General features: G+C 37.6%; 1 protein-coding gene across 8 annotated transcripts in view; it reads right to left on the bottom strand.

Annotated features, from left to right (window-relative positions):
- NAALADL2 (N-acetylated alpha-linked acidic dipeptidase-like 2) overlaps positions 1 to 23847 on the bottom strand; it is a 395166-nt gene that overhangs the window by 157411 nt on the left and 213908 nt on the right. For all 8 annotated transcript variants that reach the window (XM_017726896.1, XM_017726897.1, XM_017726895.1 and 5 more), the window contains one exon: positions 11256 to 11375. In XM_017726896.1, coding sequence (XP_017582385.1) covers positions 11256 to 11375 — 120 coding nt within the window. The remainder of the gene's footprint in view (positions 1 to 11255; positions 11376 to 23847) is intronic.

Raw genomic sequence — 23847 nt, 5'->3', positions numbered from 1 at the left:
TACTCGCATCAAAGTTCATCCAGTCAGGTATACTTGCAAACAATATAAATGAATTAATTATCAATTAAGAAATCATTAAACATATTACATTTTTTGTAAGATTCATTTTACAGTTCCAAGGAGTCCAAGTTTTTCAGAAAAAAAGTACATGCAGAAAAGGCACACATGAAAACAAAAGGCATTTGCAAACAGATTCTATTGTATGTACAAATGTCACAGCAAAATAGATTTCTGTGTATGATAGTTTCACATATATATTTTTAAATACTAATATCTTAACCTTTCCTAATTAGCTATTTTCTGATGATCACATTACATTGAAAAGGAATTAAATTTAAATTAAATACCCTGTAATGAAAATATCTGTAGTTTCATCACACTGTACCATACCTCCAACCCCACGTTGCTGAAGGCAAAAGTCATCTTTTAAAGATGCTGCCATTAATGTCAAGTGTGAAGCACTGTGCAAATAATATACATACAGTCCTTGTAGGTATTTCAAACCAAGAAAGACAAATACATTCTGCTTTGAATGGGACTGTTCTTAGGCAGGAAGAGGAGGCCAGATCCCAGCTCTCCTATGCATTCCAAATGCCCTCCTTGTATCTCCTTTTTAAGGAACACTGAAGCACCTTATTGTAAGGGATAGTAATTTCTACACAGATGCTCCAGACTAATTAATTTCTAGTCTTTCATAAAGATTTCTTCAGCCTGTAATCCAAGAATGGCCTGAACTAGCAGATTTGGGCTTGCCTGTTTTTCTTACACTCTCTAATATGGTAAACAGGAATGGGACATGCCCAGTTGGTTAAGTGGATTAAATGTTATCATTTTTCCTCTGAGATTACAGTGGAGGCCTGACTGAAATGAGTTGTCAGGTCATTTCCCCAGTGGACATTTTATAACATAAAACCATCACATATAACTGAATGCTGACATAAGAAGCAATATAGTCAATTCCCACTCCAGGGAAAACCAAGATTGACTCAGAAGTGAAATATATGCTTCCATCTTATTGAACAGGAGGTCTCTCTAGGTCACCTCAAGGTCACCTCTGAGGCTGTGTAGTAAGAATTCTCATGGCTGCATAGTAACTGACAGTGGGAAAACATAAATAACAGGTTAAACTGTCAGTGCAGGCACTCCTCCAGCCTTCACAAAATGCAAACACACTGTCCTCCATCTGAAATATTACCTGCATCTACACATAACTGAGCTGCCCTGACAAATCGCAGCCCATGCACATTCTGTGATTATTCACAATTACAAGGCTTTCCTCGGCAGCTGGGTTTGTTTGGTTAAGGTTTTTTTATCTGATGAAGAACCTGATTTTTAGAGAAATCTGAGTGTACAAGAGATGTGAAATTTGAAACAAATAATGAAAAACTGCACTAGTTATTATACAGCATTCTAAATCAATCAAGGAAAGTAGACCCCAACTTTTTTAACTTAAGGTTCCAGTGACTGTGATCATGTGACTTTTGTTTTCTCTCCCAATGACCATAAGGAACTTCAGGAATCTTTTTATTTGCAACAACCCTGATTGATTATCCCAAAAAGCATCCCAATCAATGCTTTGAAAACAAACAACAAAAAAACCCCCAAAGAAACAAAAAAATCAATCACCTTGAATGATCACAACTCCAAATACGGAGAATTACTCTCAGAAAATTACCTAGAATAAATTCAATACTAAACATAAACACAAAAGCACAAAGAAAAAATCCAGAAACCAAAGAACAAAAACCAAACTCACTTAAAAACATGAGAATGTAGCAGGATAACCTATAAAGGAAGCTGCCATTTTGTTAGACCTCGATCAAGAGAAAACAACATAAGCCTAACTTTGTTGTGCATGTTGTGTTTGTGAATTATTCACTGAGACCGAAAGAGGAAATTAAAATGCCTGAGTTCTCATATTGAAATGCACAATCTTCTCCTGTTAAGTGAAAATATGTTCGCTGTGGAAGAACTGCCTTCTGCACAGAAGGTTAGTTTAATGTTTTGGCAATCGAAACAAAATATTCCAAGTGGTTATTGCTGTACTTGCAAAGAGGGTGCCAATTATATTTGTGATGATGGACTTGGTGCTTTTCTTTTCAAATTCATGCACAGGCATCAAGAGGCCCAAATGGCTAAGAGTGAAAGTTTGACTTTGTTGTTCTGTGGCATTATGCAGGCAAAGGGAAAATTAAAAAATATAATGCTAAAGCCACCTCTTCCCTCTCCAGGGGAAGTTACATATTTTAACCATCTGTGCTCCACAAAATCCAGCTACAGACAATCTGAAAAGAGCAAGTCAAATAATCCTAGGGAAAATAATAAAAACTTTCCATAGGCTGGCATTATAGAATGTAAAACACACTGGTTCCATGGATGCAAATGAAAAGGTTGGATCTCAGCATCCAGCAAGTTCATGTTTCTACTCAGAGTTCTGATCACATGGCAAATTACAGGTGTATTTGAAATGGCAGAATTCAGATTTTCATGCATAAATCACAAGTGTTGATTTTGTGAACCAAGTCTCACAGTCGTCTCTAAAGACATGCAGAACCAACACAAAATCAAACCAAGGTCTGGATCTGGCTGTATTTCCTAAAGAGCCACAAGGCATGAAAATCATTCTTCAGTTGAGCAATCTGTGACGTCCTGGTTTTCAAATAAAACACTGATTCTAGGAACAGAACTATTTACTTCTATAATTTCTTAAAGCATGTTTTACATAAATACTTTATTCAAGAATAGTGACTTTTGATACCTTTCAACCCAGTTTCTCAGTTCACAGATACGTAAATAAACTGATTATTATGAAGTATTCTGAAATGAGGAGAAAAGACTATAAAGAGCATAAAATGTCAGAGAAGAATCATAACTTCTTCCTAATAAAATAATAAACCAGCAACTACTATGGAACATGCCATACCCATGTCAAACCCACTACACAATGAGGGCAGTACTTCATACAACACTTGTTGCCTGAAGATGACCTTTTGCTCTGATCACTACTCCAGAAAATATCAAATATAAGCAGGATGTACAGTGCTGGTCTGTGCCTCTCCTCTGCAGAGCTACTGAAGTGGGCAGTTCTGAAAATTCCTGGCATTGCTTCACCCAGTCCAGTGGCTGACACTTTGAAAGAACCAAAAGTCAGGTAGATCTGTTCTGGCAGGATGAGATTTTATATATTCATCCCTCATCCCTACTCAAAGCTCCTGGATCTTCCATTTTCCTTTCCTTCTTTCTCAGCCATTGTTGAAATGTGCTGGAAACACATGAGCTGGGAAAAGGCCCAGATAATTTGTCTGTCAATGGCTCTTTTGTGAAATCCAAGCTCAACTAATGCAAAAAACCAGCTCAATTAGCAGCTTGGGTAGGAGAAAAATGCTTATCAGTCCCTACATAAGCAACAAAAAAAGAGCCAAGACCACTAGCAGAAGCACGACCAGTGCATCTGCAGGAAGAGCAAATTAAAATGGTTTAGATTTTATGAAGGAAAGACAAAGTGGTGTTTCCCACTGCCCTGCACACAAGTGTGGATCATGTGTGGATTTAGGGTACAAATTGAGGCAATGGGTATCTTTGTCAGCTCTGCTTCAGAACAGTTGCTTCACAGAAAAGCCAATTCAGTTGACTTTGCACCATTTATCAGGACACAGCACTCACACAGTAAATTGGATGATTGCATTTACTATTCACTTTTTAAGGGCTTGATAAAATAGAAAATTATGCTCGAGTTTCACACCTCTAAAATCAGACAAGAGCTTCAGAAGACCCCACAATGAATTCTTTATGAGTCAGCCATTGTCCATGTTTGAATGGAAGCCTCTTAGTGTCTCACTCGATTTTACTGCACTGAAAGGAGGAGACCTCCTATAATACTGGTCAGCCTTTCCCCTCAGGAAATAGCAATCCATTATGGGAGATGGACTAATTTTTCAAAGGATACATTTAATACATGTAGTGAATGTGCAACTAAACAGCCAATTGAGTATATTGTTACTGTGAGGATACTGCAACACGATGTACCAGACAACGAGGCCCATGGAAAGAAATAAATATGGACCAATTCTTGGCAGATGTTTCAGAGATGTTTATTTCTCCAGCTGCATGGCTGAGGATCTGCCAAGAAACTGCTCAATCACGGGGCCCGAGGGTCCTTGCCAGGCAGGGGAACACAAAACAACCAACGGGGAACGAGGCTGACCAGGGGCAGGGCCCCAACAGTATAGGAATATTTAGAATCATTTTCCCAAAAGAAATACAAGTGTTTAGGGTTACTGAAGAGAATGGGACTATGCACTGAGTCAAATCAGGAAGAATTCACTGTTTGAGTCACCAGCAGGACTTCAGAAATTTCTGTATCAACATAGAAGACAAAGAGAATAAGAACACCAGCTGGGAACACAAGTAAGTCTGCAAATCAGCAGTGCCTTCTCAAAACATCCAGGGAAAACTGTGGGGCATCAGAAATGCAGAATAATCAATACCTACTTTTGGTCATTAACTTACATTTCCCCTCGTTTACTCTGCTAATAGCCCATCTCTCCATCCATGCAAACAAATCCAGGGGTTTGTAAGCAAAAAGGAAATGAGTAATAACCAGAAGTTCTTTTACTGATGCAACCAAAATGTTAATTACTAGAGAATATTGACAAGTTGTGCTATAATTATGCTTCCTTCCAGACATCAATTGCTTTTCTCCTACCCCACCCCTTACATATTCTTCTTACTGCTTACAAGAGCAAATTACTTTTTCCCATTTATACTGTAAGAAGTGGCGTGAGAATTCCCTCTTTAATTTACTGCAGTGCACTTGACTAAGGGGGTAAGAGAGCAAATTTTTGTCAACTATTTCATACTCATGTGGACAGATACAGATTGGATTTATAACTGCACTGGCACTGTTTCACTTTTAGGTGGCACAGGTCACAGTACATCATCCTTCAAATGCTGGATGAAATTGGAGGAAAATTGACATGCTCAGCTAAAAATTATTCTGGATACTAACAGCCTTCTAGGAACTGAACACTGCAGCTCAGTGTGACCTGGTTCCAATCAGGAATACAAAACCACTGTTTGTGACTTTCTATTTCACTGCTTTTTTAGTCATCAGTTACAGACTTCTCAAGTCACTAGGACTTCTTGATTTTCTTTCCCACAGTACCTCACACTGCAGGGAAAATGTATCACAATTTCTACCTTATTTTTTTTTTCCCCAGCTATATTTTAAACTAAGTTTACCAATAAAGAATTAAAATATGACTTCAGGATGAAGCATTAAGTGATAAATCTGTGAGGAGTGACTTGTTTTTTTAACTCTGGTACATTCCTCAGTGGGCTGAGGGTGCATTTCTTAGTCAACCCAGCCCAGATCAGATTTATGTTACAGAGGCAGGGTGTCTCCAGGCTTCTCTAATTAACTATGTTTTGTTCCTTCTGTGCAAAAGGAACAAGAGAAAGCACTGCTATCAGTCAAGGCAGGAGGAATATAACTGAGAACTGTGCCTACCAATCTCTCAAATTTCTCACTTTCTGATGAAGGAAGGCCAATGGTCTTTCTTTGAAACAAACATAAAATTTCTTGATAATCACTAAAGATCAAAACAGCTTATGCATGATTCCATGAATCACAAAATCAGGAATAGGCAAACAGGTGACTAAAAGAACCATTCAAAACACAGGATTGATGAGTGTGAAATTGCAATTACATAAACACTTTTTTTGGTATAGACTGTTGTGCAGTTTTTTGAAGGCCTAGGTAGAATTTATGTAGGAAGTAGCGAAGAAATGCAAAGGGACCATTCTTTAGACTGTGTGGTATCTCACAGATTAAAGAGGCTGTTTGAGGAAGGGGAAGGTTAAGAACATGACTACACTACATCTAGTCTTTGGGGGAAGAGAAAAAGGATAAAGAATAAAAGCAACTAACTTGAAGGAGAGCATCTCTGATAAATTCAGGGGAGACAAAGGCTAAGGAAAGCACAAAGCAACTGCTACTTCCTTCAAGACAAAATAAGAACTAGCATACTCGGTACAAATACGAATGGCTAATTAGCAAACTCTGCACCAACAACTTGAATGAATCAACCGGAATTCAGTTTGGACTATCAAGAGAAACTCTCAGGATTTTGGGAATCGAAGTGAGATTTTAAGAGGATGGTTAAGTTAAGAGAAAACCTGAAAACAGGATGCTATTCCAGTAGATGCTACTAGATAATCCCTTCAGATCCAGATCCCCAGGTATGGTTTTACATGCTTCTATAATTTTTATTTATACTGCCCATATCTGTGGCTTGACTTTTCAAGAAGGGCTTTAGGAAGGGATATAATATCATTAAAACTCCCACAGCACTCATATAGAAAATGTGTGTATATAAAGACTTTAGGAGCCTTGGAAAAAAGTTCCACTGTCCAAAAAAAGCCACAAAAAACCCCCAACCAAAACTCCAATGTCCTTAATAATGAAATGCATATAAAGTGTTTATGTTGCTTTAAAAATAGTTGGTTTTTTAACATGGTTTTTATTTGTATACTTACATGCATACACTGTATATACGTACATAAACATACATACATATATTTGTGTATCTCTAGGGAGGGAGGAAGGGATGGAAGGAAAGGGAGGGTCCTCGTTAAATGGAGATTTACAATGTAAACTATAATCTCCACAGTTGCATGTGCTAGCCATAAAAAGTACCAGAGGGAAGGAAATAAACAATGTAGACATTGTAGAAAACTGAAATTACGTTTTCCAAAGTAAACTTATTTAAAATTTACACAGTTATTAAATTGCCTTTATTCTGGACATCTTCAGTATTTTCCATTTAGCAAATCCTTATCTATAAGGGCCTGCCAATAACCTCTGCATGAACATCCAAGCCTCCACATTCTTAAACTTTATGACAGTTAAAAAGCAATTTTATGAATATTTACGAAGGCAGTAAATTATTAAAATAAATATAGATATTTACACAGTAGAACAACATCTTCATTTAATGGATGTAGAAAAAATGTTAATATGTGAACAGTTTAAAGATGAAGTGGTTTGGCCTTCGGGGCTTTTGTTACTCTATTAAAAGTTAATTTAGGACAAAAATTATGGCTTTTTCATGAACTGCAGCCCCTAAAGATTAAATCATGATCAAGACACACAACATTTTTCAAAAAATGAATCTGTTAATGGCATTTCCAGAGGCTGGATATGGAAACCACTGTGCAGTTCTCCCTGAAAAAGCCTCCTCTGGCTTCTTTAACGTGCTCAGAGCAGTGGCACACACTCGGATGTGCTCTAGGGACAGGAGCTGGGTGCTATCAAGGTGCTTTTGCCAATCTTTCTGCCACCACACATTTTATACTATTAGAATATGTTGTCAGTGGGCAACTCAAGGTGCTCTTTCTCAAGGAGGCGTTCTACACCACGAGTGATTTGCTTAATCACTGGTCATAAACTTCATCACCTTTCACCAGCCACATTTATAGATCCTCCTGGTTCAAGGACATCAGGAGTCTGCTCTGACCTCCTGTGACTAGCTACTCAACCCCACCAGTGACCTCAATAGCCCGAGTTCCACCAAAACACAAATTTTCCTTCTAGCCAGAACACCAGGAGACAGTCACTTTCAATCTCAAGTGACTCTTCAATCTCAAGTGAGAAAATAAGTGTTCTTTTTATGGCAATTCCCTCCAGAAGCTGTCCCTCACTTCTCCTTCTACATTTTGTCTCGTTTCAGCTCCCTGCTGAAGAAGATTTTTTTTCTTAATCCAGCCCCCTCTTTATTCAGCAACAATCCAGATGTTACAAGCATCTCAGATTAGTCACAAGATCCCTTCAGGAGTTCTTGTAACAGTTTGAATTTTTTCCTTCTGTCAGTTTTTCAGCACTGTGAATTATTCTGGCTAACAAGACCAAAATAACTTGGTTAGGCCAAGTTTCCTGTTACATGAGTGCTCCCTGGGTGCCCCACTGCTCAGTCCATTGCCTCAGTCTGTCATGCTATAGAAAATGGCCACTCCAGGTGCTGGGCGTAGTAAATTCCTGAACCTTTCAGTTGCATTCAAAAAGGATTCTGCCTTTGCAATACTGCTACTTCCCCCTTGAAGCATTTCTCCCATTCCTTTCCCCCCACTTTTTATATTAATCTTTTAATAGATCTTGCTCACGAACTGATCCTAGTGCTTTAACAATGGTAAAAACCCCTTCTCAAACCCCTGCTCCACTCCAATATCTATCTATATATATCCATATGTATGTACGTATATAAAAAAGACATAGCATTTTTTTATCACCACAATTTAAACTACTTGGTTTGTTACTTTGCTTTGGGTTTTTTTCCCCACAGAGTCAATGCTCTTGTTGATACCCTGCATAAAGGTAGGGTCCATGTTCTTTTTATAGCTGTAACTTATGACGTGGCTGAAGTAACACAATCTCTGAAAAGGTCCAGCTTAAGGGATAAAGATGTGTCTCTGTGATGCTGGACATGTGCCCACTGCCATGGCTGCTGCCCCTCTCACCCTGGCCAGAAACCATGTTCTGATCAAGTGGAACAGAAATACAACATTCCCAGTGAAATGTGAAAATCATATCCAATTACAAAAATAACTCCAGGTCAGATTTCTGCAAATCTTGTTCTCACAAAGCAGCTTAAATTTATGAACCTTACGAAATTTAATCAGAATTACTCATGTTTAAGACGAAACTGCATATTTTAACAGCACATTAACTTCAGGCTTTTCTGCATACTCCAAATTCCCTCTACATTCCAATTTCAAATTACTCCAAGCTCTGAACTCTGTCTGTTGTTTTCAGTTTCTCTGTCTAAACATATAAGAGATAGGCCCAGTCTGAAAGACTGACACTAGAAACTCCAACCTTAATTCTCCCCCAATTTTGTACCTTATCCAATCTCCACAAACTAAACCTCTACTGCAAAAATACTGTCATTTATACAATTATTTTTCCAAATATGCAAATTTCCATCCCTTGGACTTATTTCTGTAAATTATCCCCTTGAACATGAAGCTCTTTTCTACCAGCACATCCTTTGTCTTAATGTGATGTAAGAACAAAAGAAATGCTGTTCAGTTTTCATGGTGATTTTTTTTTCTGGCAGTAGTAGTTTATTATTTCCTTCAGGTTTTTTCCAATGGACTCAGTATGAAGAGAAAGAACAGTCAAAATTTTTTAAAAAGGCAAATTAAATACACAAAAGAGAAAAATAGAAAAAAAAAAACCCCACATGAAAAACAGCAGTAAAGAGAGAGGGAAAAACAAAAAGCATAACTGTGCAAAGGAGATACAACTGAAAAATAAAGACATAATTAGAAACTGTTATGAAGATGAAACTTCAGTGCAGGGTCTGTAATAATAAGATTCAAATCCAGAGTGAGATACTTGTATAATACAAAGTAATAATAATGAAAAATTAAAGGAAATTAACCCATGAAAAATGCAAGTTAAATACAAAAATTGGAAAGAAACCCACTAATTTATATGTATACATAGCCACAGCTCTCTTACGAACTAGTGCTCTGTTTTAATGTGATGTAAAACCAAGCACATGGAAGGCAGAGATAAGGAAAATATAGGGAGAGGGCAGTATCTGCTAAAACAGGAATGTGAGACTCAGTGAGTACAGAAACATAAACATTACGGGGGGAAAAAGATACAAAAAGTGGATTCAGCAGAGACATACTGGGCCCATTTAAACCAGCAGGACTTGCAGTTTAAGGCACTATTTCACATCAAATATTCCTTAGGAAAGGAGCATCTACTTCTGATAATGTTTCTACACCTTTTCTGATACTTAGGAGCAAAGTAAGGCTTACAATTATTTCACTGCCAAAAAGACACAAATATATATACATCTATTATATATATATATATAGAATATATGTATCATATTCTAAAAAAGGGTAGCTTAGAGCCTGAAGAAAAAGGGCAAGCTTTCTACCTGTGTTAGGAGAGCACAGAAAGTAGGTTTGGGTGGTTGTAATTTTAGCTCAGACCCTGAGCACACATTGGAGTCAATCTCCTGATCATGCTACACACTTTGGTTTGTGCTGTATAACAGACTCTGAACATGCAAACTTGATTCTTTTGGAGCACCAGAAATGTAGCTAATGCACCTCAGCCATTAAATAGCACATCTTTGGGACCAGGCTACAGCCAACCCACACAAAAAGCTCCTGAGATGCTCCTCATCCTCAGCACCTCCTGCTTTTCCCTACTCCAGGCTGCTCGGCTCGGTAATTCAGACACAGTGAGTGTTCACAGGAACATAAATTGGTAAAAAGTCCATCTCACAGACAGTGCTGTTACAGCAAACTTTACATCTTTATCAAATCCCTACTTTATGAGCCCTGATTGCTGTTTCATTGGCTTTGTCAGCAGTGAAATGCATGATCAGATCTATTGCTGGAAATGATGGGCAACAACCGAGACCCAGCAATGACAACTGACCTTTCACAGGCATAATTAAATTGCATCTAAATAATTTAAATAAACAGCTAAAGCTACTCAGCTGAAAATGGCATTTTTATTGAGACAAATCTTATTCCTATAGAAAAAACGTTAAGTGGTTGTTTTCTGAATCTGTGTTGAAGTCCCAGCTGGGCTTTCTGTGGCCAACAGAGCAGGTCCCGATTCACTTAATTGCAAGATCTGGAGTCACTGCTCTTTTATAATTGCTTTTGTGAATTGGGAATGAATTGTTTAAGCATTTACTGAGCTACTATACTTTCTGTATTTTCTGAAAGTCAAACCAGCATTTTTGTTTATAAGATATTTCCAACTGAAGGCAGTTACTGCACGTTTAGAGTTTAAATGTGGTTTATCTGTTGAGTCTATTATGTTTAATGCAAAAGGGGATTAATGAGCTCCTGCTCTGTGCTCTCTGCCAGGGTTGGAGTTGGAGAAGATGGATACACATGCACCCATGTACACCCTCCCCAGACACAATCCCTTCTGCTTTATTATTTCTTTCACTCACTTCTTTTTTTGTCAAAAGGCTTCTAGTACACCCAGAGAAAATACCGCAGAGTACTGGGGCACTGCGAGATATGCAGCAAAATGAACAGCACATAAAAGGCACTGCAGAGTGAAGTGGGAAGCCTTGAGGAAGAATATGAATGCCAGTAAGTCCTGACTTATTGGGGGGGGGAAATGGGAAATTCTTTGTTTTGGTATTTTGAAAGTGAAACAAAAACAAAAAAAACCCCCAACAAATGAATAATTCAGCTGATGTGTAACCAACCTTGTAAAGCAAAGGTGATTGTCCGAGCTTCAAAAGTGCAATTTTTTTGGTCACATTTGTGATGGCTTGAATCTGGATCAGGTCTTGCATGGTCCCATACTGGACATCAACAAGCTCTGCCTGCAAAGAGGAGACAAAGTTCAGGCTACACATACAAACACACATCACTGAGGGTGCTCCTTGCATGGAAACAAAGTTGTTTGCATAAGCACAAGAGCAGAGTCCTGCAATTGCCTTACCCCAACTTCTAATCATCAATATCTGCAATAGCAAAGACCTTGAAAGTTCAATCTGACAGATAACTTTTTGCAGTTTTAATTCACAATTCAACAGCTGTGATAAACTCTTTTTTTTTTCCCCCCAGTGGTTATAAGTGATGCTGATTCTGATGAGAACTTCCCCTCATTAGCTACAAGAATTTATTTAAAACTTAACGGATACTAATTCACTTCTGTTTATTTTCTTGAAAGGAATCAGAGTCTTGTAAAGTATTTTAGGAAATGAGTGATTATACTGGTCACTTCTGAAAATACAGTTTTATTTTGTGGTCTCACGTGACTCTTGAGCAAGCTTACCTAACTATTGAAGTATTTGTTTTTAACCCATCAGTTATCCAAGCATTATACACAGATAACTAGAGTGGTAACACACTATGCTCTGATGTGTACACTTTTCTATTAGTGCAAATTTTCAAATTATTTGGAGTTACTTCAAACTAAAAGTGTTTGGAGCAGAAAGATCTTCAGCTCTTCAGTTAGGACTCTGAGAAAATATAGTACAATTTCTAAGTTATTATTAAATGTCAAACACTGGCAGTGATGGAAAAATTTTTCAAGATGGGTTTTCAAGGATTTTTTTAAAATATATAATTTAAGAATGACCAAGGGTATTTTTCTCACACATTCATAACAACAAATTCTGGTGAAAACAAGGCAAGAGGATAATCAGTCTTGTACATTACTATTTTAGAATGTTTGCTCTCAGGACATCATTGAGGACATTCTGGAACCTCTAAATCCCACATAAAAGTGCTCACATAAAAAGACAAGTACAAGAAGACACAAGAATATTACATCAGGGTTTAAAAATTAAAATAAGAGCAGCAGTACAACACGGAAAAGTTTTCTCTTCCAGTACAGTTTTGTAATTGAAGTATGGATTCATTGCCAAAGGCAACAGCTCTGATTTTGAGTATCCCTACACAAACTATTTAAATTCTAGCAACAGTTGTTCTGGATGTGTAGGATGTGTGAAATTTTAGTAGATTCCTGAACATGGGTATTTTAGGAAAGTATTTACCCTTAAAAAAACTGTATCTGAGTGAGTTTGCGTCTCAACATTCAAGTTGAAACCATACAAAAACTTTGCCAGGATTCCTGTCTTATTAAATTCTTCTAAATTCTTCAGATGAGTTTCCAAGTCTGTAACATGTCATCAGTGCTGTACAAACCAAGTATTTGGAAAGGCCAGCCAAAGTTAAAAGATACTTTTGAACAGGCAAACATCAGATTTAACACCAAATAATGAAATGTAGAACAGGAAAGCTCTCACTTCATACTGTTTCTTCTGAAATATATGGGGGTTTTGATATCTAAAGAACTAGAAAACTATTCAGTCAATGTAATTTTTTTTCCTGTCTGACCACAGTATTTGAAAAATAGGATAAAATCAAGTGAAGATTTCATACTAGGCAAAGGTATTTTATGTTTTACCTAATCTCATGCCTCCAGTTTTAAAGAATTAATCTCAGATAAGGAAAGGGTTTTAACCAGGGTACTTCCTTAAGTTCATAAAATTCTTACCTCCTTCTGTAGGTCTCATCTTTATTTTAATTTTTACCTACACCTATGCCATTAGATACAATAATTATTAGTGTCTCAGAAGTCTCATGGCTTGAGAGGTTATGGGAGGTTATATCTAGGTTCATTTCTAGGGATACATCTAATTCCTTTGGACCCAATGCCTTCCCTACCTATCCTCCAAAAGCAAAAAACAGAGCTTTCATCATTTGTATGAGAGAAAGCACACTGACTTTTCCTGAGGCAAAATCAATACCCAAATATGTAAGATAACAAAGTATCAGACCATTTGCTTCTCCAGGATGCCTGGGTGGAAACGAGCTCCCTGCCCATCTACATTCATGTGCTGCTTCTCTGCACATCCCTTTTGCTCACTGCTTCTCCAGGGTGCTATCCACTGCTCTGTAAACAACAAAACTACATGTTTGCACAATTATGAATGTGTTTAGGAACTGCCCTTGGATGTTCTTAGTTAATTTATGGATGCAAACTGCATCTTCAAGAGCGGCCCACTGGTCTTTCCCAGGCAACATGTGCTCAACAAGAGAGAGGCAGAATAGGAGGCCCTGCAAAAAAGCACAGCTCATTTTTTAATTATGTGGAAACCAGAAGTTGACTCCCTGCTGCCCCAAACACTCTGCAAACCATGTGCTTTGCTTCAAATTTTAAAAACAAGCCCCAATGCCAAAGCTATTAAATACATTCATATATTGAGAGTTCATGTAAGAACTCATTGCATAATGAAGCAGCTGGGTATAGTATATAGAGTTTCACGTGCTCTCATCACACAACTTCCACATGGAATGTGGATGTGTCAAAGCTCAAAGCTTATCACATTCTGAAACATTTAGCCTAGCACCCAGAGACCTGCACAGCTTATCTCCGCTCTAACTTCAGCTAAAATGACAAAAATAATTGAATCAAATCTTCTCTTGAGTAAAACTACACATGGCTCATTTCTGGCCAAATGAAGTCAATACCTCACTGCAAGAGATTAGAACAAAGTCATAACATTTTGGCAATACAATCCAGAAAGTAACAGGTACACGTTCAATTATGAAAACAGTAATAAAAATTATTCTTACCCCTTCCTTTATTCTGCACCTGAACACTTGAGTAAAATTTGTAATAAAAAGCAAAATAGTTTGCAGTATTAATGAAATCTCATCAAATATAGTACAGCAATACTAGCTCAGGGTAGTGAGTTTCTGTTTTATTTAATGGACTGGGGCTCAACTAATTGGGACTCTTACTTCTAATATAAAATAAAATATTGAAAAAATACAACTTCAAAATAATGGAATTCTATTGAATCCAGATTTCTACCTTCTTAATAATCCACTCAGAAGCTGACAGACCATTTATGATGCATGAAGGCCTGTTTTAGTCACAACATTCCTAATACCTCCAGAAATGAATAAAGATTAAATTTCCTATTATTTCTTTTTTCTTTTTTTAGAAATGCTTACAACATGACATAATCCTCATTTTACACATACCAGCTTTTGGAAAAGCGAAATACCCCACCCCCAACTACCCATATTTGATAAACTGCTTTCCTGTGGCCACGATAATTCTGTTTAAAAACAAAAGAGAACTCATCCTTTTATCAGGTGCTGAAAAAGAGCACTTGTCTTCCTGGTTTAGCTATGCCACAGTAAATCCTCTTACCCTAAAACTGGGAAACTGCTAAAGAATGAGTTGTTTTATCCATCTGAATTAGGTACTTACTCCTCGAATCGTTTCAAGCTATGCTGTTTGAAAGATATGACTATTTAGGAACAAATTGTGATGTGCATTGTGGAGTTCAGTAGTATTCCCCCATGCATGAAATGAAGTAGGGGTAGGTGATAAAACAAACATTTTTAGGAAAAGTAATTATTTTATGTTAGACAACTTACTAGTTTCTAAGTCTCGAGATGATGCTCACTGAGTTGTAAACATTCTATCTTAAAAGTTCTAATAGAATCACCCCAAAGCAGAAAAGACAAACACTAAAAATGCCACAATCAACACAGTCATGGATTTTTATCCTAATTTCTTCTACTTATCTCCAAAAGGAAACAGAATAAAAGAGCATACTTCATCCAGTCATGGATGACAGAGAGGAAAATAGGTCTTGCAAAGGAAAAATATGAATAACTATATGAAGCAGGTGACAGCTGGGGCCTTGAAGATGCTGGATACTATTTTTAAACCTTGCTTTCTTGCAAATTCTGAGGCAATTAAAAAGAAGTAAGATAAATAGTTTGAAAATAATAATAGAAATATGTTTGTCTTATCACATTCTCATCAGTTCACTTGACTGAGGAGAAGGATTTAATAACAGCATTATACATGTGTACCCAACACACTGGCTGGCAGGCAGATTGTGGCCGATTTGCCAGGGGCACACAAGGAAGCAAAAAGACTGAGGGAAGAAACCACAGAAAAAAACAAAACCAAAACCCAACACAAAACTCAAAGGTGGTACACACCCAGGAAGGGATGTTTCTCACAACCACCAAAACGAGGATGGAGTCAGTGCAGGTAAGAAAGCAGCTCTTAAACTGAGCTCTTAAAAGCTTGGCAGAAAACAAACCCAAAGCAGCGCACAGAATGGCTGTGGTGAAAAGCCTTCTCCTCTTCATGCTACCTGCTGTTAGTGCCACAGCTCAGTAACCTCAAACAATGGATATATTTTATCAAATGCCAAGCTGCTGACCCATATTAATGAATGGATTCTGTACAAACTGTAGGGGAGGTCAGGACTGTGGAAGCTGCAGGTATGAAAATAACACGGTCAAGCTCATATTCCTCATATTCTCATATTCACAGTTCCTGCCTACCCACCAAAAGGTTTCACAAATAGATTCCCTAAAGAAACTCTTAAGTAGTGAAGAAAAATAAATATTTAATATTAATTAATATTGTTTATTCATGAGATTTAAGACAGAAGTAGTGAAGAAAAATAAATATTTAATATTAATATTGTTTATTCATGAGATTTAAGACAATTTCTCCAAAAAGCCCACATGCAATTCTAGAAGCATCAGCCCTCAGTTCTGTCACTGTTTAGACTCACTACATCCCCTCCTTTCATCCAGGCCAATGCCCTTCATTTGTCCTTCAACGTTCAGCTACTATTTTCAGGTTGTTCACAAAATAAAGGCAGCAGAAACATCCAATGCACAATCAATCACAATTAAATAACCTTCAACTAGTCATCCTGCCTAAAATAAAACTCCAAAATATATTTGCAAATTGTATCTGAGAAGGCAACAGTCTGCAATCAGGACATGAGGCAAACTTTAATTAAACACATCGCTATAATTTATTTGCACAGCTCTGAAATTGAGGCTGAAGGCAGCATTCAGCAGAGCATAAAAGTAAACTCAAGCTGGTGTAGATCAAAGCTGGACATCAACAAACGTGAAGAAAGCTGCAAATACAAAATTAGCCGATCTTTAAAATTAGAGATAAGGAAGGAAGAATAGGGGAGATAAGGGAGTTGTGCCAAATCTTTTGTTGGTGTAAACTCTGTTACGCTGTCTGACCAGAGCTGTTCCCACTCCAGCCAAAAGCATCCTTCGATAATCAGGGAGCCACAGCTGTCTCCCTGTGATTGCCACCACCAAGCCTCCCCCAGGGTACTGCTGAGCACACCAGAGACAAAATACCCAGCCAAAGCTATCTTTTACATACTCACTGTATTTCTACAGAAATGTTAATAACCAAAGCTGTCTTTCAACTTTTGTCCTTCACTTGGTTCCAGGCAAAAGAGTAACAGAGACCCTGTCTGAGCCCAAAAAAAGTAAATAATCACATATCTGGATTAACTGAAGCTGATTTTTCTCTGTTACAAGACTAAGAGATGCTTCTGACCAACGATGTCTGGGATGATTTAAATCAGAGAACTTCAATATTGCTATGTGTTTTACCTACAAGCCCTGGTCCTCAAACAGATTTGTGACATCTTTTCTTCATGGTTGCTAGCATAAACCTATGGAGGCTTTCATTTCTTTGCTTCAATATTCCTGCTCCTACAATAGAATTCTGGAGTATTTTAATACAGTATGACTCACAGTGTCAGCTTACAGTCAGAAAGGGTTCTTTGTGTCTACATTTTATTCCATAAAATGGCACACTGCATTACAGTGGCAGCTAAAACTGTAATTTATACTAGAACAGGAGACAAAAGATGTCCCCTAACCTCAGTTTGATGGCCTTGCAGACCAAGTTCAGCCACAGACACATTCTATGTCCACTCTTCCTCCTCGTCCCACCTGTCCAGCTCACACAGCCCCATCCAGACAGGGTTCCCCTGAAGCTGCTCTCACAGGTTGATTTTGCTGTTCCAGGACCATTTCTGGAAAGACACTGAGGTTAAACTTGTTTGCTTCCCTGCTTCTTACAGTTTATTGCAGCAGTTTTTTTCCAACCAACTCTGAGGGAGACTGAACCAAGATTGAAGCCTTTTTACACCCTACAGAAGAGAAGCTCTTCTGTGTTTTATGCTTACAGAGCCCCAAATAAATCTGAGCTGACACAGCCCAGTTTCCTTTTTTTTTCCTACTTTATTTTTCCTTATTTTAATTTTCATACTCCTCACCTCTGTTCCCAATCACATCCTCTGTTTCCCAAAAGGCAAAACTAGTATTTAAATATTACTTCTTAGGATGTCCAGCAAGATATCCAAACAACATATTAGGGTAGGTTTTTTTCATCTTTTCTCACTATATTTTCCTTCTAACTTTTTTACTATATTTTATATAAGAAACACAAATTTAGCTTCCTAAGTTTCTGACATAAAACATCATTATTTTCATATGCATAAAACTGGTATTTTTTTATTTTAGAATCTCTACGAACAGCGCCTTTTGTTACAAAAAACTGAAGGACATGAGATCATTAGATGCCTAAAATACTAACAGAAATATTATTTCGAACTTCCATTAAGTAGTGCTGATTGCTTGCCACTTCACTAGTGACAAAATTTTAAATCCTAATTATTCTTTCTTGTATGTGTTTAGTATTATTTATAACCCTCCCCTTTTAAGAGTTAACTGCAATGCTGTTTAGTAGCATTAGTCCCTAAAGCATAAAGTCACATTGCTCATGCTTTCCTAAGAAAAAACAGCAATCTGTATTTGCCAGCCTGCTTGGTTTAGCTTATTCAGAGGTAATTATTCATGCAAATATACATTTACAAATTACATAGACTGAGGATAAACTAAACAAAACAGAATTACTCAGCTGTGATGTGGTATCTTAAAAAAATAAATCATAAGCTACATATGTACACAGAAAATTATAATAGTGAGATTTAAACTCGGCCTTAAAATTTTCAGTGAAAGGGGTTTATGTCAGAATCCAGTCCCATTGTGTCTGAACTCAACGAATTCTCAAGGCTGAGTCGAAGTTTCCTTGGCTTCTCTGAAACACAGAGAATGAACACAAGACATCCAGAGGCTGCAGAGTGTCCTCCTTCAGTGGCCTTTATATCATTTATATCACACTGAATTAAATCCAGGCATTCCCTCCTAGAGTAGCTACAAGCATTAAGCCTTTAGAGAAACCTGGAGCTCACAGAAGGTGTCTAAAAGCACTTTGTACAAAACCAGGCTCTGCAGGACAGCTGGGGCAGGGATGGATCCACCTCAGCTGGGCAGGAGAGGGACCAGACAGCTGGGGGAGCTCAGAGGCTCAGTGTGAACAACAGCAAAACAGGAGTTATACCACACACCCAGAGAAGTAAAGGCATCTCCTGTCTGAAGTATCTCCTAAGAACAATGTCTTGTGAATGCAAACACCACCAAAGACAGAATGTGGGTCAACTGGACTGAAACACTACATGTAAATGCTTTAGAATTTAAGTAAAATCAAAGTATTTCATTTTATAACATAATACATTTGATATTTTAATTCCCTAGAGATAGGTGTTTCACATTGGTCCAATTGTTTCAATTTTAGATTTAGCTTGGCTGCATCAAAACAAAATATCCAGAAAACAGCCTACCATTTTCAGTCTTCCAAGTCGGAATTCATGATTCAGAACTGTGCTGGTTTTGGCTGGGGCGGCTGTTATGGGGCTGTGTTTTGGATTTGTGCTGAACACAGAGGTGATAATAGAGATGTTTTTCTTATTGCTGAGCAGGGCTTGCCCAGAGCCAAGGCCTTTTCTGCTTTTCCTACTCCAAGTAAGCTGGGAGTGCCTGGGAGGGTGGAAGGAGACACAGCCAGGAGAGGGGACCCAAACTGACCACAGGGACATTCCAGACATGTATAACAATAAAAAAGATATCTACCTCAACGAGCAAAACAATCATTCATATGTACAAGAGGAGGTCATCCACTGCATCAAGAAAACACTTGAACTTTCAAAAATGTCGGGCAGAACTCTATTTTCTAGATTATAATAAATGCTCTTTCACAAAGTACTTATAGCCCTTGCTTGGCCAAACATCATCCACTTGAACATAATCAGGGAGATGCCCAACGATGTAATGATGCAAACACAAATCTGAGTGTTAAAGCAGCATTTGAGCAAACAATTTGCGGAGGCAAATATGCAGTTGTGAAAAGGAAAATGACATCTTTCCCATCTCCTGTGAATTCTGTTGTTTTGAGTCATTGCACAGATTTATAGGTCTCTAAATTACATCTGTCGAAAAAGGACTGGGGAAAAAAACATTCTAAAAATATGTTCAGATAAGAAGAAAAGGACTCCAAAACAGGGAATGTGCCTGAGTAATATCAAATTCAAGTGGCCCAAATGATTGACCAGGACAAGTATATAGATATAGAAATATAGCTGTACCTGAGAACAGCTCATCTCTGTGATTAAACAAGAATATTTTTCTGATTTTCAACCACCTAACATCTTGGAAGCAGACTTATTTTACAAGAAACATGTAGTGTGTCAGTCATGTCTCACAGATAATAAAACTGTACAGGGAAGAAAAAGGCTTTCAAATTTTGCTTTTTAAAGTGCACTCAAGATTTTGGAGTTGATGTGCATTCTACATTGCTCAGTCATCTAAAGGCTTTACATGGCAGCACCATTTGGCTTTTCTTTCAGAAACAGCTAACCTTCATTTTGAAAATTTTGCCTATAGAAAAACTGGTAGTTCACCTTTATCCCATGTGTTTCCAAAAATGAGGGTGATGGTTCTCCTGAATTGTGCCAAATTTCACACAGATATTTTGAACATTCCTCTCTTAAGTGTGGGCAGAAATCCCATAGAGATTTGTGAACTTGGTTCATGTGCTCTCAGCAGGGGTGGAAACACCTGGAGAAAAAGAGGAAATCCCATGCAAAGGACAGAACCTGATTCTTTTTAGAGGGCATCGCAGTAAACCACTCATCTTGTACAGTTGCACCTCAAAAGAAAAGCTGGGAAAATGTTTACATCATCTAAAACATACAGGAAAGTCTGAAGAGACTCTGGCATCTGGACAGCTTGATGGGAGGAAATAGCAAGCTGCCCTGACATCATATAATCGATTTTATTGCTTAAAGCAAGAGCTTTGCCATCATTTCAGCCCATCCAGAGCTCTGGAGCTGCATCTGGACAGAGCTCCCCTCATCTTCCACACAGCCTGGAATTCAGGTCAGCCTCTTTCACAGCAGTACAGAGGCACTCAGTACTATTGTAGTAATACCACTTGATGGTACAATTCCCAATAAAAGCCGTAAGGGACATTGTTAGAGAACTATCAGTTACCACAGAAATCTGTGCTCAGTTCCCTCTCTTAACCTGTTCGGATCCCTCCTGCCCCGAATCCTGAACAATCAACAAAAGGAAACTAGAAACTAGGGAGCTCAGTGTGTGCTCTCATAAATTTTGATTCAACCACAGATTTCCCTAATGATCCATCTTCCAGCATCTGCTGGTGCCTTTCCTTGATTTTAATAAAATAATTTAATAAATGAGAGACTAAATTCAAAACACGAAACAAAGAACACACAACAGTCGCCATCAGCAATATCCACTACCTGTAACTTCTGCAGAAGGGTTTCCCTCCGTATTTCTTCAGTTGCCTTTACATTTTTGGTACCTACTTCACAAGCATTGTGAACAAATTATCTACATGGTCTGCAGAGAAAATGGAACAATTGTGAGCATTTACTTTGGGCAGAACAACCCTACACCAGCAGTAAGATCATCAGGGAAAGACCTCTATTCAAAAAGTCAGTATTATCCTCCAAATCCTGAGTCTGACACTGTCCATACTGATACAATTTCTCATTCTAGATTTTAGTTTGTGACTTTATATGATTATAATGTTCTCCTTTAGCCTTAAGATGAAAGGGGTTTAGCAGTAAAATGGCAACATGGACAAAAACATGAGAAAATTTTCTTGAATAAAATTTTTGTTAGAAAACTGATGCAGTAATTCTTTTTCCGGCAATGTGAAATTTCTAGGTTTTTCATACTAATTCATCCTCTAAAATATTCCCCAGGTGAAGATCATGCCTGGCAAGCATTGACCTGCAGCAGGAGACACATCCCTCTTGGATGAGAATGCAGCAGGAGCTTTCTTGCATATTTAAGCAGCTTTGCTCTCCCGTAGTTGTAGCCATTGCCAGACCTCTTCCATCCTTATTCACCTCTGTCTGCCCCTTCAAGGCACCAGAGCAAGGCAGTGAATCTTGCAGCAGACAGGACTAACTCTATATGGCAACATAATTCAGTGGAAGGAAGATAAATTCCTTGAAGTATCTTCTTTCTCACGCACACCGACTCTTGGGCCAGTCACACCCTGGTGACTGATGAGGCACCTTCCCTTTGAACTGCAGAGCCCAGGAACACCAGAAATAATTGTGAGAATAAAACTGATACAGCTCACAATTCATTCACATTAAGGCCCTCTTAATGAATGAGATAAACACTGTAACTAATATTCATTACATGAGGTTAGACATGAGATTTATTTATATTTAGTGGGAGAGACAGCACATCCGACAGAATAAAAACCTAAGAATGTCTGAGAGAGAAGACCAATGTATTTTCAGCTTTATTTACTTTGCACTATTTTTTATTTATTTATTTTTAAGGGATTGCAATTGGTAGGTGGAAGCATAAGTGCTGTATTTCCAAACAGATTTAAAAGGGAATTTCTGAACAAAAGCTTTTTTCTCAGGACAGTTTAGTCCAGCCAGTGAAGAGGCTCTGGCATTTTGACAGTTCACATACACAGCCAATGCACTTCTGCCAACAGCACCTGGACACCAAACTTACACTTGCCAATGGTTACTTGCCTGGGTCTTTTTTTTTTAGCTTTTCATTCTTTTTTACATTTTTAAGAATGCAGTTCTTATATATATTTTTCAACCAGCTGTATCACAGCAGCACTTTTTTTTTTTTTTTTATCCCGCTCTGAAAAGGGTTACAAAATTTTTTCTTCAAAGGGTTTCATCTGTTGCCAATGGTTACTTGCCTGGGTCTTTTTTTTTTAGCTTTTCATTCTTTTTTACATTTTTAAAAATGCAGTTCTTATATATATTTTTCAACCAGCTGTATCACAGCAGCACTTTTTTTTTTTTTTTTTCATCCTGCTCTGAAAGGTTTCAAAAGTTATTTGCTTCAAAGGGTTTCCTCTGAGAGTGGTCTTCTTTTTCTGGTCTTTCCTACTACCAAGGCTGTGTCCAGGTTTAGAGCATTCCTCGAAGCACTCTCTAGAGAGGTATATCCTTTGCTCTTTAACACCAAAGTTCTTTAACAAAGAAGTTAGATACACTGCAGTTCTCACCAAATTATTCTTATAATGACAGCTTTATCCTTAGTTTAGGTTACATTTAAAACCTCCCAAGCATGCTTATACGTTTTTTTTTTTAAGTAAGAACTTATTTCCACTCTTTCATGCGCTCATCTTAGAAGATTATATTTGGACTTCATATCACCACGTCCTAACACAGATCGGAAATCTTCAGACTTGCTTTGGATTTTCAGTGCTACTTTAATTTCAAATTATTAAAAGATATTTTAAAAATACGACAGAGACTCCCATCTCTGGGAGAAAAACATCCAATAAACTTACATTAGAAGAAAGAAAGTTCTAAGATTTTGACAAAATGTTGTCCAGTAGTGACTGCAGAAGTTGTACTGGTAGGTAGAGATAACTCCCAAGATAAAACACACTGCTGAGGCTTTAACTGGTAAGATTTATCACACTGCATTGAAGATTAAAATAGTTGCTGCTGATTCTTTTCAGCTGCCAGCTCTAGTTCACAAGACACCACCATTATTTAGATTTTTTTCTCCATTTTCAAAAATCAGCAAGTGCGGCATGGCAGAAGAGTGATTTTTTGCCCTTTAAAAATATATTTTATTACAGCAATTGTAACCCATATCGTCATGGATGCCTAATGCCAGAGACTGCCAGGGTCAGAGCCCTGTGCCCATGCTCCCACACACACGATGTTTATGCTCAGTAAAATGTAATCTGCCTTCAACTACAGATGCTTTTGTACTGCTAATGTTCCTGAAGAGATTTTAGGACTTGCTTCTCTTCCTCAAAATCAAACTTAAAAAAAAGAGAAGCAACAATAGTTTAATCAATATTGTATTTTACAGTCGCTCGTAACTACCAGAGAACTGAGCAGCATTTTAAGCAGTTCTTTATTGTTCATGCATGAAACTACTTTTTTAAAACAATGAAGTTATGTAAGTAGTTTTAGGGACAAGGATTGAGTATTATATAAATACAAAAATATTTTGTTATTGTTCTTGTATCAGTTGTAGTTGTTTCTTACGATTTTTTTCTCATACTAGCAATTTTTTAAAAGTTGATATTTACTTAATAGTCCC

This window comes from Corvus brachyrhynchos, unplaced genomic scaffold (genome assembly GCF_000691975.1).
Source record: "Corvus brachyrhynchos isolate BGI_N302 unplaced genomic scaffold, ASM69197v1 scaffold162, whole genome shotgun sequence".
NCBI classification, from domain to species: Eukaryota; Metazoa; Chordata; class Aves; order Passeriformes; family Corvidae; genus Corvus; species Corvus brachyrhynchos.
The sequence above is the reverse complement of the archived record's forward strand: the minus strand, read 5'-3'. Positions and strand labels throughout refer to the sequence as shown.